The following is an 18,552-nucleotide window of genomic DNA, read 5'->3' as shown; positions in this document are numbered from 1 at the left end:
TGCTGTAGGACTTCAGATGGATACAGTGATTAATACTGTCACAGAAGTGAGTGATTTCTCCTCTTAGCCCTGTCAACACTAGCATCTATAGACAAAATAATTGTTTAAAGCTCTAGTACATCACAGAATAGTGCCGATATCAGTATTTTACAACTAATGCAACATCCAGTAATTCACATGTAATCTTAAGAGTTAAAAATTCAAGACTGGGGTACTAACAAAAGAAACCACTAACATGAAGTTTCCTTATCTGGCATGGAATAAAGGGAGGAATAGTTCAGATAACATTGTAGAGATTGGGCAGGAACAAAAAGAATTTATTTCTCCATCCAGTATTTTATACACTTTACAAAAACTGGTAATATCACTGTGCCCATAAAAATGTTATCCATGGCAACTGAAAGCAAATACTACTTTTTGTCACCTAACAGGGTCTTTTTAAAATCATAATACAAAGATTTGTGCTGTAGCGGTCCTCCACTTTGCACTGTAACAATAAGGCTTACTGTACTTTAAATACAAAGCTGTTACATCTGCAGTTATGAACCGCTGGCTTTAACAAACATCATTTTATAGTTGCTTTTTGCTTCTTTTTTGTTTTCTGGAACCTCAGCTTCATCATGTTTTTCAGCAGCTTGTAGCTCCTCTGCAGACTCCTCTTGCTCTGACTCAGAGCCACTTTCGGAGTCCTCCGAACTCTCTTCAGAGGAGTGTCCAGCTGCCTCTTCTTGTTCTTCACCTTCCTGAAACTAGAAGTTCAGATTATGAGACAGATAAACCATTACTTCCTGGCAACTCCATTGCAGCTTTTAAAATTTCTCAGTGAGAATGTTTCAGTTAATGGCTCCTTTCATTTTAGAACTAAAATGGGCTATGTTGCTAAACACAGGTCTTTAATACACAAATTATTAGACAGAAAGCAACTCCACTGAAGTGGTTAACCATACCAACTGTGACATCCATGGTTTCACCAGCCACGTTCTTATTTAGTTACAGCAGAAATCCTAAAGACACCATTAACTTGAGTTTGAAAAGTTTCAGATCACATCAGTTTAGTAATTCCTTACTTTGGTATACACAGTACATAATGACACTTGAGTATCTGTCAGAGAGTGAAACATAATGAAACTAACAGCTAGACCATCAAGAATTCATATCCATGACTAATCTTTGAAAGTAAGTTTAGCACACTGCAGCATGAGGAATGCTGAAGTAATCCAGTGATACTGCTAACAAGAACAATCCCCAAATGGAATTTTGTTCATGCTCCTAAAGAGCAAAGCCTCCATGGCTGTAATATTAAGGATTCCCAGCACTGCAGAGGTGGTTTTACTCGCTCTGGAAACATCAGCTATGTTTTTTTTTTTTTACACAGTAATTGGTGCTAACAGTTAGCAAAAGATTAATTATTGCTCCTTTCAAGTGGCAGATGAAGACATGTTCCAAATAACCCAATTCTGTTGGCTTTTGTCACACTTCTCTTCCTGCTCATTCCTATGGAATTCCTTGCAAGTACAAGACCACTCAGGTGTCAGCTCACTGGAGGGCTCTGTACAGCAAACTTCCCTTGTCTGACCCCTCTATAGCCACTTACTTTTCAGGACCATAGAGAAGTTTGTGCCTCACCGCAACAGGAAGCTAAGATTAATTAGCTCGCAGCGACAACGCAGATGGTTATCCTGCCTTCTTATGTATTCCTTGGCAACACCCTGATCTAATATTTTTGTCACTTTCTGTCCTAATCAGTCTTGACTACTATGCAGCATTAAGCACGTCATATCACTTTTCAGAACCATGAGAAGCATCGATCATTTCCAGGCAGCTAAATGGCCACTGCAGTGTGGACAACTAGGGGTCAAGTGCCCGCAGTAAGCCTGCCCTTTAACCCAAACTGTGGAAGTTTGGCACTACTTGTGGTGACTGGATTTTTGAACCATGTACCATCCTGTCTTAGTGAAGTGAAAGCCAAATCATTATGGAAAGAATCAACTTACTACCTCGCTGAAACCAAGTCCACAATGGCGCCGGTTTCGTCCAGACATCGTGCTGTCCATGCTCTGTTGGTACTGAGACTCCAGTTCTTCATTCATTTTCTTGTCTTCTTCCCCTGCATTGTCCAGTGTACTTTGGTTATGGTTCATTCAAATTAACAAAGACATCAAATTACACAAAGTCACATTTTCCAAGTTTATTACTATATATGTGAAAAAGTTTAAATTAGCCACCTTGAACCACTAGACTGAGTATTATTGCGTACAAACCCATCAGATTTATGAGCAATCATATCAAGTGTGCACGCAAAATTGCTTTGATACAAAGACGAGTTGGTCAGTTCCCAAGACCTGACACATTCAGGCAGTTGTACTATGTGCAGTGTATGTTCCACAAAACAAGGTAAACATAACCAGCATGACTTCTCTGTGCTTCCTGCCAATACTGCAACATGTCACAGCAAGGAGAAAGTTTCTGACCTCCACTACATACATAACGTGATTACTATGCTTAAACCATGATTAATATATAGCAGCAGAAGTCAGGACAATACTACAGCTCTTGTTTACACAGCTGTATCTGAAACTATTTCATACAACCTGAATTATCAGGAGCGGTTACTACAGCTCTACATTTTTCTGTCTTTAGGAACTAGTGGAAAAACTAATTTTCATGAGCTACTTCTACATGCCTTTTAGTTACTTGTTTGAATAAGTAAATAATCATTTTTACTGCAGGAAAATATGGTCTAAAATAGTTAAGAATCCTCTGTTCTTGTGAAAGGTAGGAATCTGTAGTTCTCCCCTGACAGGCCTACTACACTAGTTTTTAGTTTGTATCTCTGTAAAATTAAAAGCTTGTGTTGCAAATTAATGTTTCCTCATTTGGAAGTTAGAGCTGTATGTTATTATAAAAGGACAATAACTGTATGTTGGACAAGGGAGTAAAGCGTTAAGAAAATAGCCATTCTGATTTTTTTGTGAAAAACCCCAGCATCTTAACTGTTTGCTAATAACAAAGCAGTACTGATTCTATTTGACTCCTTAAGGGAAGCATCATCTCCTTTCTAGGAAATTCAGGTATAAGGAAGTGATTCTCAGTCACTCTGCAAGCTAACAGCAGAACCTGGAACCAATCCTCAGGCTTCTGTTGGTGCTTTGGGCCATAGATCATTTTTCATCAACTGAAAAATGACTAGTGGAGCATATCAGGGAAAGAAGTTTTCTGGAATTCTGACAGTTGCTATTCTACACAGCTTTATCAAAGCTTCTCTCAGACAGTCAAGCCCAGCTTGGTTACGATGTACTTTGACTTACTACCTGAGCAAGCCTGATAAGAAGTTACCACGGTCATACATTATATGACATCAAATTATTGCTGATTGCCAAGATGACCTTGCAGATCTTTTCAGCTTCCACCTCATTGCTCCACAGCAGAGATCTTTCTATTCAGTAGGTAACCAGGTGGGGGGAGAAATCAACTCTGTTCTTTTCCACGCACAATGATTTAGAGGTTTGGATATCCATACCTGGCAGCAAGCAAGAAGTGTAGTACTGCGAGGTACCAATAGCAATAAAACTTTACTTTCTTATTTTGATAGCAAAATAAGACTGAGGACCTATAGGCTCTGATTTCCAGGGCATTTGTACACAAGTTTAACTGACCATCAAGTACGTTGCTGAACCTGGACTTTAGAAGGCAAGTAAGTGCAGTCAGGGAAAGTGTTTGTCAGCAATCTAATAAGAGAAATTAGGAACTTCTACAACTCCACAGCCTGACCCGTCTTCAACTTCAGCCACGAAACCTGAAATCCCTTCCTGCAACATCTACGAAGCTCAAAGTACTGGGATGTTCCTAAATAAGCATTCGATTTCCAACTTTGTATCAGCTGTTGGATAAACTGACCTGTCCTGAAGTGAGAGGTTGATCTGTGGTCTCCGATAACAAGGCGGCCAGTATGTTCTTTCTAAAAGAAAAGGCAGTTTGTTTTGGAGCTTTAGGGTGCACTGACAGCTCTGCCAACATTCTGGAAATCTCAAATGGAAAAGGTTTGCTGTCAAACCTTGACAACCAACTGTAAGACTCTAAGTTTTACTAGCTAACAACTGCTGTCTCTTGATAAACTTGTTTCAGCTTTATTTCGTTGAATTTTCTAAAAAAGAAACGCAACAACTAGACACTCTTTACTCTTCCCACACCCCAAAGCTGGTTCTGTTTCATTCCGTTTCTTACTACTCCAAAGATGAAGACAAGCCACACTAGTATGTCAGCTAAACAAGGAAGAATGGTGATCACCTGATACAAAAACTACACTACACAATGCTGGACAAGTGTGAATTTAGGCTCTGACAATTTACCCTTTGGGTCTCTTTGGCACTACGCAGTAGTTCAGTCTGTGCATCTTACGATGATCCCACTTTTAGCCTGGTCACAGTATCAGGTAAGACCTTCACGGTGCTCTTTAACATACTGCCTCAGTAGTTGCTCATTAGCAAATGTATCCCTACAGGCAAGAACTGGCATTGCATAGCAAGCAGCATTAAGTATCCAAATAGACCTTAAGATTAGTGGTAGCAGGATGTTTTAATAGGGTATTTTATTCCTACTCACTAGGAAGTATTAACTTTTACCTCTTTAATACAGTAAAATATTTTAGCTTACAAAAATACTGTATTCAAGCAAATTAAGCTAGTACAAGTGAAATTATTTTTCTTGAAGGTAAGTAGAATTGCAATACTAAAACATTTCGTACGTCGAGAAAGCACTAGTTTTACAGCATTTTTTGCAAAAAGCATAGCAGACATTGTTTTAGAGCATTTTCTCGTTAAAAATATCTCCTGGATTATTTAATTAGGCTTACTATTTTGCTGGTTTAGTCTATCAGCTACCATTTTTTTGAATCTTTTTTCCCCAATGAGAGAGAGTTTTACAGACCTAGTGCACAGGTTTGCTAGTTTGTAACGAGGACTCTCTCAGAGATGTCCACAAATAATTTTATTAGCTGGTCTGAAGGTATAAAGGCGTGGGGCGGGGAGGACGCTGCAGAGCAGAGGCTTGGCAATTTCAGGCCGACGTTTTGCGTTACCCCGCTGCTGACATAAAACAGCTGCGGCTGCGAAACCCGAATCCTCCTTAAAGGAGAGCCCCAAAGCGAAATCGTCTTTGAGTGTTGTCTTTTTCCCCAGAGAGCACCGCGCCCGGCCGCGACGTTCCGCTGCACGGCAAACAGAAAACCCCGCGTCGCCGCTGTGGGGGGTTCCCGCCGCCCGGGTCCCCGTGCGCCCGCTGCGGTCGGGGGCGGGGGGGAGCGGGGCGGCCTCACCTTCCCAGCGCCCATCAGCCGCAGGAACTTCTGCTTCCGCTCCTCGTTGCCGAGGTCCGCCGCCTCCCAGCTGCTGGAGCCCTGCGGGAGCACACGCTGACTGCGCCCGCCCGCCCCCTCCGCCCGCTGGGGCCCGCTGGAGCCCGCCGGCCCCCGAGCGGCCCCTCGCCCCCCGCCCTCGCCGGCCGCGGCCCCCGCAGGGCCGTCAGCGCGAGGAAGGGGGCGGCCGGGAAGGCCGCGGCCTTCCCTGCGTCCCGCCGCGGGGCTCGGGCGCCGCACCGGGACCGCGCCGCGGCCTCCCTCCCGGCCTCCGCCTCCCGGCCTCCGCCTCCGCCTCCTCCCCGCCGCCCCAGGCCCCGCGCCCATTTACATCGGGGGAGGCCGCTCGCTTGAGGCCGTGGTGGCCCTGGGACTCCCTGGCCGAGCTCATCGCTGCGGCTGGGTGACCGGGCCCCTCTGCCGCCTTCCTGCCGGAGCCGCTCCCTCGGCCAGCGCCGGGTCACAGCCCCGCCTCGGCCGCGGGGCGCGCCGGGACCGCGAGTTCTCGCCCGGCCCTCGGCGGCGCGGCGCGGGCCGGCGGGGACTACCAGTCCCACAGGCCTCCGCGGCGGCGGGGGGCGTCTCTGCCCGCTGATTGGCAGGGGCGCGGGACGGCCCCCGGGCTCCGCCTCCGGAGGGAGGCGGGGGCGGGGCCGTGGCGCGCGGGCGGGGCGGGCGGTTGGGCTCCCTGGCTGCTGCGCAGCGGTGGGGGAGGCAAGGGGGCTCCTTCGGTGTCGGTGCCGCAGCCGGACACCGAGACTTCGCCTCGGTGTGGGGGCAGGCGCCAAGTGCTGCTGGGGGAATGAGGGGGATAGAGGGCTCCCGGCCCCGGGGCTGCGCTTCTGCCGTCGTGTGAGCGCGGCCGAGTGGCGGCTGGCTCGGAGCCTGAGGTGATCCCCGCTGAGGGAAGGCGAGCTCTGGCCGCTGCCGGGCGTGCGAGCCGCCGGCGTGGAGGCGGCGCCCCGCCTGGGTGCGCCGCTGCCGGCCTCTCAGGTTGGGTCACGGTCGCCCGGAGGCGGCGGTAGCGCCCCCCGCCCCCCTCCTCCCTTGCGCCTCAGGTAACGGCCGTAGGCGCGAGGACACCGCGGGGTTCCCGCCGCTCTCCTCATCTCCCGGCGTTGGAGAGTCGGGACGGAGACGAGGCGCCGCTCCCGCTGCTCTTTTTGGTTCACTTCGGTAACCGGTTGTGTCCCGCCAGCTCCAGCCTGACCCGAAGTCCCTCTCACCACCGCATCCGAGTACCGCGGGGGCCCCCTCCCGCCGGCCGGTGCTGCCACCTCGTGTGGAGAACGGCAGTTTGTTACCTGTGGGGAATCCTGTCTTTGGAGCTCCAAACGTTTCCAGTTAACCCTTCAGTTGCTCTGGCCATTTGCCATCACTGTCGTTCCTGCAGTCCCATCTCTTCCATATATATGCCGTGTACAAAGCAAAAATTTACTTACTACCCCCAGGTTAGTATTTTCTCACATATGCCTGGTTCACAATTACCTTAATTTGAATGGGTTGCCATTGAATGTTAATATTCTGGAGTTTTTCCTTAGATTTGTTTAGTGGGGAGATGCACAATCACATCTTTAGGTCTTCTCACCTTAACGTTAAGAAAATCCCTTCTGTTTTAATTCCTCAATTACATAGTGACTTTGTCCCCATGATAAAGTTGTAGCAGTCCCACTAATGCCAGGAGGTTAAGGTGCGCATGCCGAAATGTGCAAACGATGTGTGCCAATTTGTATTGGAGCTTAAAGCTGGTTAGTTGAAGGTTAAAGTTGGTTGCTTAAGGATTTTTGAAATTAAAAGAGTTAAACTACTCGAGATGAAAACAGATATGAGCACACGTAAGTGTATGTAGTCTTACTGAAACCTCCTTAGCAACTAATTTAAAACAAATGATTGCAATTTTTTTGTTTAGTCAAAGAGCTAAAGTTAGTGTCCTAATTAGATCTTTTTTGAGTGGTTGTCAGTCTGTACATTTGTGTTGTCCATGTGCATAAAGGTAATCACTTCGGCCATGGACTTTTCATCCCAGCAGTACCCATAAATTAGGTGTGCTTGTTCCCTCAATCCGTTTGCATGCTTTGCACATACAGTAAAGGTGGTCAGAATATGCCCCAAATCTCCAGTTCTTCTCAATAGCTGGCTTGAATCTGAATAGAATAGAATAGACTATTTCAGTTGGATGGGACCTACAATGATCATCTTGTCCAACTGCCTGACCAATTCAAGGCTGACCAAGTTAAAGCATGTTATTAAGGGCGTTGTCCAAATGCCTCAAACACTGACAGGCTGGAGGCATCGACCACCTCTCTAGGAAGCCTGTTCCAGTGTTTGACTGCCGTCTTGGTAAAGAAATGCTTCCTAATGTCCAGTCTAAACCTCCCCTGGTGCAGCTTCAAATGATTCCCACGTGTCCTATCGCTGTATACCAGGGAGAAGAGCTCAGCACCTCCCTCTTCACATCCCCTCCTCAGGAAGCTGTAGAGAGCAATGAGGTTGCCCTCAGCCTCCTTTTCTCCAAACTAGACAAATCCAAAATCCTCAGTTACTCCTCATAGGACACTCCTTCCAGCCCTTTCACCAGCTTTGTTGCCCTCCTCTGGACACATTCAAGGACCTTCACATCCTTCTTAAATTGTGGGGCTCAGAACTGCACACAGTACTTACGGTGAGGCCACACCAGTGCTGAATACAGCAGGATAATCGCCTCTTTTGACAGGGTGGTTATACTGTGATGGACCCCAGGATGCGGTTTGCCCTCTTGGCTGCCAGGGCACACTGCTGGCTCGTACTGAGCCTGCTGGTGACCAGCACCCCCAGATCCCTTTCTGCAGGGCTGCTCTCCAGCCACTCCTTTCCTAGTTTATACTTGTGCCCGGTGTTTCTCCGTCCTAGGTACAGAACCCAGCATTTCGACTTGTTAAATTTCATCCCATTAATCACAGCCCAATACTCCAATCTATCTAGATCCCTCTGCAAGGCCTCTTGTCCCTCAAGAGAGTCAACAGCACCTCCCAGTTTGGTATCATCAGCAGACTTGCTAATGGTGCATTCAACTCCTGCATCCAGATCGTTGATAAACATATTGAACAGCACTGGCCCTAGAATTGAGCCCTGAGGAACACTGCTGGTGACTGGTTGCCAGCCAGATGCAGCCCCATTCACTACAACCCTTTGAGCTCTGCCTTTCAGCCAGTTCTTCACCCAGCGCACTGTGAACCCGCTTATCCTGCAGCTGGACAACTTGTCCAGAAGGATGCTGTGAGGGACAGTATCAAAAGCCTTACTAAAATCCAGAAAAACTACATCTACCGCCTTCCCTTCATCCACTAGGCAGGTGACCTTGTCATAGAAGGATATCAAATTAAACAGGACTTTCCCTTTGTGAACCCCTGTTGACTGTACCTGAACTTTCTTTTAACTTGCAGTGATCTAAGCTGCATTTCTTTGATCTACTTATCTTTAGTGATTTGTTTGGTTTAGTGTCTTCTATTTACAAGTTTTTAGTCTCATTTTTATTGGTTTTGTCACTACGACTGTTAAACATTTTGGATTTGAGCCAGTAATTTTATCCACCTACCTGTCTAGCTTTATGTTCCATCAAGGAAATTTTTGGATTTTGAAGGTTAGAGGGAAGGAAGGACAAGGTAGGCTATGCCTGCTAATGCCAGGTGTAGTCATCTGCAAGGCGGAAGACCACACTCTGCGAAGAGTGATTAGGGGCAAACATAACATTGAGAAGATAGCACGTAGGTCCCATAACACATAGGTCTACACACAGTGTAAAGATGCTGGTGGGCAACACATCTCATAAAGGAAGGGTGTTCTGTTCCTTGCAAGTAACTTCTCTTTATGCTGAAGCAGCTCGGGGTGGCGGGTGCTGGTGCGTCTGATTCCATTAACTCACTTTTGGCTGAGGTGATCTGACTGCTGGTCAGAGCTGGGTCCGGGTTTCAAACAATTTGGGGAAGATCCTTCAGTTTTCTGAATGTAGTTTTCCTATGCTCTCCCTGTAGTGAATGAAAAGTTCCTATAGGGCTTCTAAAGTTAGGCTTCTCTCTGAACTGTCTTTGAGAGCAATCTTTGTTCTTGGGGATGAACTGCTCCCAGCTAAGTTTGTCATTATGAATTTCCTCCTTACAGAGCTAAAAATGTGTCATTACAATGTTGTTTGTGAGTACGGCAATTAAGCGCTCCAGTCACTTTGATACTTTTTAGCATTTTCCCCGAGTCGTGTTATTCAGATGTCACCCATTGTTCTTTTGTAGGACTGAAATACAATGAAAGAAGAGTTGATAACAAGATATTCTGGAAGACGGAGCACAAAAGTTCAGCAGGTCTAATAATGTAGAGGTGTGCTGGTATAGCCCTTCCACTCCTGGGTACGTAAATTCAGAGTTAAAGATATATGTAGAATATCATTATTTTCAATTATTATTTATACAGAACAGCACTAGGATAGTGATGTTTAAATTCATGTTCATATATATTGCACTGCCTGAGTGTGCAAAATCAAACAGAAAGGCACAGCTGTTACACCTGCTTTCTAAAACTTCTGTAGTTATTGTCTGACAATGATAAAGAGCAGAAGGGAACATTAATATGAGACAATATTATATTTACAACATTAACCTCATTTTAATGTATTTAAATGTATAGAATATTATATAACGACTGAAATAGTGGATTAATTTAAATTTCAGTATTTAAAAAATGATTTCTCACAGAAGGGGTGTAAAAATGCAAAAAATGTAAAAATACGGTTCCCTTATGAGACAAATTGAGAAGGTTTGCCTTTGAAAAAAAAAAGTGCAAGCAAATGAGACTGTTAAACTCTAAATCAGCTATTATAATTGGGTCTTAGTTGTGGCTTGTTAAATTCAAGTCTTTTTCAGGACAACTGAAATGTGCTAATGTTTATAGGGCTGACTAATGGTTTGGTAATTTTGGTTTTGTTTACATTTTGAATGTTGATGTGCTGATGATATTTTAGTGAAGGGCTTTTACAGATTTTTTTCCCTTAGTTTATTGGTCACTTGGGATAAAAATGCTCTGTTTTTGCAGAAAATAGGTACCTTAATAAACAAATGCATCCCTAGCATTAAATGGCATCCATCTACTTATGGGGTAACTTAAAAATGGCATGATCTAAATGCTAACAAAAATGTGGATTCTCTCAGTAGCAGACAGGTTATGTAAAGGTTTCACTTATCTTTATGGAGATATTACAGATAATTCTGAGGATGTGCGACCCATGAGCTTCATATAATTCCGGTAACATGAGTAAATGATAAGAAAGGAGTTCTGAAAATCCTGTCATGCTAGGATTCAATGTTATATTTGCTGTATTCTTTTGAACAACTGAGAAATACAATGATTTGTGGAAGAACAAGGTAGATTGGGTTTCTAAGAAGAAACCTGTCTTCTCCAATCTGTGAGACTGTTTCAGAATATAAACAAAACAGTAGGTAAGGATCCTGGGCAATATTTGTGTGATTTTTCCACATTTCTTTGACATAGTCCCTCTGAAGAGAAAGTCCTGAAATTAACATACAATTCACAGGAGGTGAGATTTTTTTCATGAAGCAGAAACTGGCTACAATGCAGAAATCAGACCTCAACTAAATGACTCTCTATCAGTATAGCTAAAGCACAATAGGGAGGAATGTTGAGGTTTCTTGTTGGAAATTGACAGAGACAGACAATAAAGTGAGAGTGAGATGAGGTGAAATGACAAATAAGATAACAAAATTATTCACTGTCATGTACAATTATGCTCTGTCTTAGACTTTTCTGTAGATTTCTGCTTCTGTAGTGAGCTCCAGTCTCTGGATGGGAACCATCTTTGGGGGTGGAGGGTAGGTGAACACCAGCTCTATTACAGGAAATGCCACGAAAACTACCTTAATGAAGATTTTCCACCCCAGTCAATTCCAAGTTTTGGACCTCAGAAATCTGTGTTATAAAAACTTTCAGGCAGACAACAGCTTAGGAAAGCTAGGAATGGGGAAGCTGAGGCTTAACTAGATCTTGCGGAAGCTGTTTCATCTTTGAAGAACCTGATGTAGAATTGTGGATTTTATTTTTTTTTAATTTCTTTTTGAGCTCTCTGTGTAGAGGTAGGGTAGATTAAAGTAGAACTAGGTCTGACAGCCAAAAGAATTTTTTCATTGTGTAATGTGATAAGGATGTCTTTGCTGTGCCGTAAGTGACTGAGCTGCAGTAATAAAACTATCACATGGTGACCAAGACAATGGACAGTCCTGGCTTGGAAATCAGAGTTGAATCTTCCCCTGTTATAGTCCTGGCTCCACCGGAGGCTAAGTGGCCTTTGGAAAATTATCTCACCTTTCTGATTTATCTGTGAAATTAGGATAATATATCTACTTGCCAGCATTAAGAATTAATTAAGGGTTGCACAGTGTGTGTTCAAAGCAATGTATAAGTGCTAAATATTAGCTATAGTGTAATTGGACTGCTGTAATTTATAATATGCTAACTGACATTGGCATATAAAATAGGATCAACCTCTTCTCAAGTGCTGTAGAATTTTTAATTGTTACTAATGAACTTCTGATACTCAAAGTAGCTATGACTGTGAGACAGGGAATGCTGCCAGTATCTGTCTGTAGGAAAGCTTAACAAGGCAACTACTGATTTTTTTTAGCTTGAAATAAAAAAAAGTATGTATGTACACATACACCTACTTTAAGTGCACAGTTTAAATTAGATTTGTTTTAGGCAGAAAGCTTTATTTCTTTTTAAATGGAAACAGGACATTACCCTAGCATTTCAAAACTGCTTCATCTCTTTCAGCATATTTTAAGCTGAAAATGCTTCCTGTATTCTGACCAGCTTTGCTTAGTAGTTGTCACTGCAATATATAGAGGTTGCCACAGAGAAGAGTGGAAAATATTCTGTATATCAGTGGAGGTGGGGAAAGAATTTTTTTATTGAAATCTGACTTACACAACATACTTATTTAGTGTGTTTTAATGGCCTGATATCTGCCAAAAGTTCAATTCCAAGCTCTTGCTAAGTTTTGTTTTAAGGGGTTGGGAAGAAGAAGAGACAAGCTAAGAGCAAACAAAGAGATGTCAACAGAAAGATTGCTGAGAAGGGAGCGTCAGTTGAGGGAAGGCAGTCATACCTGTTAACATTTAAAAAGCCCTTTCAGGGACTAACAAAATAAAGGATAGAGATGTCCTCATCCTGAAATGGCTTTTATATTTCTGAACCTGTTATAAAAGCTTTTCCTAGAACACTTCCCTTCTAAAAACAAAATAGTTTCTATCGTAAACAAGACAGGCAGCACATCAATACAAAGACTGTCTTCACTTACTTTTATTTCTGGTCTAGCGGAACAGGCCATTATTCAATACCACAGAAAAAAGAATTGTTACCGCAGTTTAACGAACAAACAAAACAAAGAATGGAGAAATTATGTCCTTGAACCTAAGACTGTGCAGGCTTCCAGTACCATTGCATGTATTAGGCTTTGTCCTCAATACAAAGATTAAAAAAAAAATCCCCATTTTTTAACATCATAAAAGGTATGTTAGGACACCTTTCTCTAGGTACAGTCCTAGTGGAGACAGGACCCAGGTAGTTTTTATATCAGTCAAGGCCAATCTCTTACCTGGAGTTGATGTGAACCAGCTACACCAAAATATGAAAATACAGTGCTTTGCTGCTTCTAAGATTTTACATTGTATTAGACTGACTAGGCCTTTTCATTTACCACTGCACATGATACAGTGCTAGAATATTGTACCTGAGTAAAAATAATTTTTATTGCAGTGAAGATATAGCTTTATATATCTCACATCCTTTCTTTCTTTTTCTTTTGTGCTTGCTGTGCTGGTTTTGGCTGGGGTAGAGTGCACAAGAAGCTGGGAGGGGACACAGCCGGGACAGCTGACCCCAACTGGCCAAAGGGATATTCCATACCATATGACATCATGCTCAGCATATAAAGCTGGGGGAGGAAGAAGGAAGGGGAGGACGTTCGGAGTGATGGCATTTGTCTTCCCAAGTAACCGTTATGCATGATGGAGCTCTGCTTTCCTGGAGATGGCTGAACACCTGCCTGCCGATGGGAAGCAGTGAATGAATTCCTTGTTTCACTTTGCTTGCGTGCACGGCTTTTCCTTTGCCTGTTGAAATGTCTTTATGTCAACCCATGAGTTTTCTCACTTTTACTCTTCCGATTCTCTCCCCCATCCCACTGGTGGGGGGAGTGAGCGAGTGGCTGTGTGGTGCTTAGCTGCTGGCTGGGGTTAAACCATGACAGTTCTTTTTGGCACCCAACGTGGGGCTCGAAGGGTTTGTGACAATGACAGATCTGATTGGAATGTGCTAGGTCAATTTTATAGCTGTTATTGCTGTTTAGCTATTAATCAGCAGGCTCCTGTGCTTGCCATAGGGCTTGCTTCCTTACTGTATATTAGAGTCTAGTGCTCATTAGTGGCTGCTTTTTGCTTTTGCTGCTTGCTGTACTGCTGTACTGCTCATCATCTTACTCTGCTGTGCCTGGGAACGTTTTGATAACAGCAATGGCCATGTGCCTGGGCTGGCAGATGGCCAGGCCATCGCTGCTGTTTCTGTGCTGCTGTACTGGACAGGCTGGAACTCCAGTGTGAACTTGAGTCAAAGGGTCTGTGACCTGTGGATGAGCCCATGTGGGAGCAGGACACCCCGAAGCATCTGTGGCCGTGAATAAGACCATGCCAGAGCAGGTACATTTCAAAGTGTCTGTGGCCATTGTTATGTCGGTGCCACAGCAGGTGTACCTCTGAAGGGACTGTGTCCCAGGGATAAGTCCACGCTAGAGAAGGTACACCTCGAAGCATCAGTAGCTGTGCATGAGGTCATGCTGGAGCACCTCAAAGCATGTGGCCATGGATAAGCCCTTGACAGAGCAGGTACACTCCTGGAGGGACTGCAGCCAGGGCTAAGGCCCTGTTGGAGCAAGTTTACTTCTGAGGAGACTGTGGCTGAGGGTAAGGCCACGCTGGAGCAGCTATATCTCTGAAGGCACTGTGACCCATGGAGAAGGCCACACTGGAACAGGTGCACCTCAAAGCAGCTGTGGCTGTGGATATGTCCATGCCACAGCAGGTTAACCCCTGGAGAGATTGTGGCTCATTAATAAGCCTCCACTTGGAGCAGGTATATCCCTAAGGGACTGCAGTCTGTGGATGAGTCCCAGCTGGAGCAGGGGCAAGGGGAGGAGTTCATTGCAATGTTACACCCTATGGTCTGGTCCAAAGGGGCCACGGGTGGAGACTGTAATGGAAATACCTTTAAATTGTTGTAACCAGGGATTTGAGTGGCATGTTATGGGAATTGCTATAGCAGGAACCACCTGAACCAATGGAGGACAAGCCTTACAAAAGCAGCGCAAGTGTAGCAGTGACCCAACCTGAGCTGGCTTTGGTGCCCAATAAGTCCACACAACACACCACCTCTGCTGTGCTGAGTGACCACCATAACAGAGCCCAAAGCCATGGACTAAGTGAACTCAGTGGCCATTTTGTGGCCATTTGTGGACATTTTACAGACATTTCACATGGGTGGTTCATAGACTAAGGGAATGATATCTGTGTATGTATCAAAGGATGGGGGGGGGGGGGCGGTTAATGAGGTTGTATTGGATAGCGTGATACCTGAGCATGACATAAGTGGTATGGAGTAAGGGGTGGAGAATGTGCTGGTTTTGGCTGGGGTAGAGTTAATTTTCTTCACAGTAGCTAGTATGGGGCTATGTCTTGGATTTGTGCTGGAAACAGTGTTGATAATACAGAGAAGTTTTCATTATTGCTGAGCAGTGCTTACAGAGAGTCAAGGCCTTTTCTGCTTCTCACCCCACCCCACCAGTGAGCAGGCTGGGGGTGCACAAGAAGCTGGGAGGGGACACAGCCGGGACAGCTGACCCCAACTGGCCAAGGGGATATCCCATACCATATGATGTCATGTTCAGCATATAAAGCTGGGGGAAGAAGAAGGAAGGGGGGACGTTCGGAGTGATGGCATTTGTCTTCCCAAGTAACCATTACGCATGATGGAGCCCTGCTTTCCTGGGGATGGCTGAACACCTGCCTGCCGATGGGAAGCAGTGAATGAATTCCTTGTTTCACTTTGCTTGCGTGTGTGGCTTTTGCTTTACCTATTAAACTGTCTTTATGTAAACCCACGAGTTTCCTAACTTTTACCCTTCTGATTCTCTCCCCCATCCCATCAGGGGATCATGAGCGAGTGGCTGTGTGGGGCTTAGTTGCTGGCTAGGGTTAAACCATGACACTTGTTAACACATAAAAGCACCAATAAAGACATTTCACAGAAGGTGCCTGACAAATACAATTATTCCACTGTGAGTCTGAATGATGAGACAAAATCTTCAGTATTATCAAAATGAATTGTGTTTGCTTAAAGTGAAAACTCAGTAGTTCCTCCTTTTGGTATATCTTCTGTTTCATCCATCTGTAGTAAAGCAGAATACTTTAAGAAAAAGGGAATCTGACATTTCCATCTGTTTCTCTTAGGGAATTTAAGTTATCAGGTAATTTGAAAATTGCGCGGACAAACCACTCCTTAACATACCTCAGTGACTAACACTGCTGAAAAAGGCTGAACAAAATTAACATTGTCTTTTTTTGAGTCTTGTGGTGCTGTGAAAGCCAAAATCTCTGAAGTTAGTTGAAAGTTGGCTGCATACAGAATTTGTCTCTTCATATAATTATTCCTGTTCCTAACATCTTTGAATCTTTTACTGTATGGGCAAAGAGAAATTAGAAGGGAATGTAATTGGTATGGGAAAAACAGTGGCTCTGTGTGTTCTTTTTCCTAACCCTGTATGATTGTAGTAGTTGCTCCTCCCTGGGGGCTTCAGTAACATTTGTGGAAGTGGTCAGTGGAAAGGAATAAGAAATAACACTAGATATCTTTATACTGCTGATTTTCACTTGATCCAAAATGCTTTGAGAAAGATTTTAAAGGTGTGAAAGAAAACATGCATGTTAAAACTCTGATAGATTTACTTAGCTCTCAAGTTAGAGTCCTTTTTGAAAAGAAAACTTTCTCCTTAACTTTCATTGTCAGTGGAGCACACAGACTTTTCATATCCATCCAATGTCCAAATAAACTTCGAAGATTGCTGAAGATTCTTCTTTTCTGACAGTATCTGCATCTCCATGGTAGAGCTATATCACAATACTGTCTGCTGTCACCTCATCAGAAAGATTTTTCCTCCTGCAAAAAACATTTTCGTTAATTTGCGTCCTGACAGTATATGTTCCAAATACATGATCACTCATTACCCCTTTTATTTACAGGAGCCTATAGGAAGATGAATCAGGCCCATTGCAGCCAGTCTGTGTGTGTTCTGGTGACTTGTATGGCTTAAAACATAGGCAGCACGTCTCCTTGGCAATGCTGGTTTTTGCTCATTTTAGCTACTGTAAGATCTTTACTGTACAAAAGGACATACAAATACATATTCTCATTGTCCAGGTATTGGGCTCATGGATTATTAATTGGGTATCAGTCATAGCCCATTGGCTTTGAGTGACTGCAATAAACACAAAAATAAAAGGGAAATTCATTACCCTCTTTTACCTGTTTAACACCAACATCTTATTTCTTACATCAGGTCTTTAAAATTAATGTAGTGATCTTTTCAAGCTATAAACTATCTGGCAACTTTGCCAAGAACCTACCGTACACTCTGCCTATACTGAAGTTGACTTTACCATTTTGGTATTCATTCTCTTATAATAAATGACATTAAGTTGCAGGTGCAGTACTGCACAATTTATGTGCGTTTTGACTTTGAGCATAGAAATTTGTAGCCCAAGGATCAGGATATTTTTAATAGTCTGAAGTAATAAATTTTAAATAAATTAACCTATACATGAAAGATCATGTCCTCTTAATATCGTGGTATTTATGATAGGTCTGAGACTGTCATGGGATTGTCGTATCCTGCCTAGAGGCAGGACAGTGTCCTTTACATTAGGACAGTGGTTGTGACATACAGGCACAGTGTGCCAGGAAGAAAAATATGCTGTTCTACTGACTTTATGCCACCTTCCTTGTTTTTCCAGGGGCATAACAAGTGTCTCTTTCTATTTCAAGTAATGCATTATTTCTAAAGTATTTGGGCTTCGAAGTGGGAAGGCTTAGTATAAATGCCATGTATAATGCTGTTAATTTGCTAGAAGTAAGTTCTGTACAAAAGACCAAAGCCTTTGTTTGAATGAAAAGCTGAGAAAAGCCAATGTAAGGCTATATGCTGTCCCTAAATAGTTTAGCGAGTGCCTAGAGTGTGATACTCATAAATGTTCCTGTATATGGCATTGTTAAAACTGGTATGTGTAGCATACAAAATCATATCATGTCTATCATAGAAACATAGAATTACGTAGATTGGAAGGGACTGCCAGGGGTCATCTAGTCCTACCTCTTATTTGATGCAGGTCCAATTAGAGCACGTTGCGCAGGGCCATCTCCAGTCAAGCTGGAATATCTCCAAGGACGGTAATGCCACAGTGTTTCTTGGCAACTTGGCCCAGTGTTTGACCACCCTCAAGGTAATTTTTTTTCTTTATATTGAACTGGAATTTCCCATATTTCAGCTTGTGTCCATTGCCTCTTGTCATGTCACTGCGTGGCTCTGCAAGGAGTCTGGTTCCATCTTCCCTATTAGGCAGTTGCAGGCAGCAATAAGCTCTCACCTTCGCCTGCTGTTCCCCAGGCTGTGCAAACCCGGCTCTCTCAGCTTCTCCTTGTACATCATGCTGCAGCTTTCTAGTTGTCTTGGTGTCTCTGCCAGACTTGCTCCACGGTTTCAACATCTGTTAAGACCTGATGTAAGAAATAAGATGTTGGTGTTAAACAGGTAAAAGAGAGTAATGAATTTCCCTTTCATTTTTGTGTTTATTGCAGTCACTCAAAGCCAATGGGCTGTGACTGATACCCAATTAATAATCCATGAGCCCAGTACCTGGACAATGCGAATATGTGTTTGTATGTCCTTTTGTACAGTAAAGATCTTACAGTAGCTAAAATGAGCAAAAACCAGCATTGCCAAGGAGACGTGCTGCCTATGTTTTAAGCCATACAAGTCACCAGAACACACACAGACTGGCTGCAATGGGCCTGATTCATCTTCCTATAGGCTCCTGTAAATAAGAGGGGTAATGAGT

The 18,552-nt window shown here is 43.8% G+C and overlaps 1 protein-coding gene and 2 long non-coding RNA genes across 4 annotated transcripts in view; 1 reads left to right on the top strand and 2 right to left on the bottom strand.

Moving 5' to 3' along the window:
- Positions 1-287: 287 nt before the first annotated feature.
- Positions 288-5,870, bottom strand: CUNH11orf58 (chromosome unknown C11orf58 homolog). 2 transcript variants are annotated; one of them, XM_087745634.1, is made up of 5 exons: positions 5,685-5,870; positions 5,315-5,395; positions 3,898-3,958; positions 1,995-2,107; positions 288-749 (listed from the first exon to the last, which is right to left on the bottom strand). In XM_087745634.1, the coding sequence occupies exons 1-5, from the start codon at positions 5,742-5,744 to the stop codon at positions 540-542; spliced, it is 525 nt and encodes a 174-aa protein (XP_087601760.1). In that variant the 5' UTR covers positions 5,745-5,870; the 3' UTR covers positions 288-539. The 2 variants fall into 2 exon arrangements, with proteins under 2 accessions (XP_087601760.1, XP_087601761.1); XM_087745635.1 differs by having other exon boundaries at positions 1,998-2,107; positions 5,685-5,861.
- A 318-nt stretch (positions 5,871-6,188) lies between these two features.
- On the top strand, positions 6,189-13,359 carry LOC148057081 (uncharacterized). The gene is made up of 3 exons (XR_015701835.1): positions 6,189-6,804; positions 9,616-9,729; positions 13,227-13,359. It is a non-coding gene; the product is annotated as an uncharacterized LOC148057081 (long non-coding RNA).
- LOC148057080 (uncharacterized) overlaps positions 12,677-18,552 on the bottom strand; it is a 31,580-nt gene continuing 25,704 nt past the window's right edge. The window contains exons 2-3 of the long non-coding RNA XR_015701834.1: positions 17,808-18,211; positions 12,677-16,597 (exon numbers count right to left, since the gene is read on the bottom strand). This is a non-coding gene — a long non-coding RNA (uncharacterized LOC148057080). The remainder of the gene's footprint in view (positions 16,598-17,807; positions 18,212-18,552) is intronic.

This window comes from Nipponia nippon, unplaced genomic scaffold (assembly GCF_047370975.1).
Source record: "Nipponia nippon isolate SJK-2023a ecotype South Korea unplaced genomic scaffold, ASM4737097v1 scaffold_10, whole genome shotgun sequence".
Classification (NCBI taxonomy): Eukaryota; Metazoa; Chordata; class Aves; order Pelecaniformes; family Threskiornithidae; genus Nipponia; species Nipponia nippon.
This window is presented reverse-complemented; position numbering and strand designations above follow the sequence as displayed.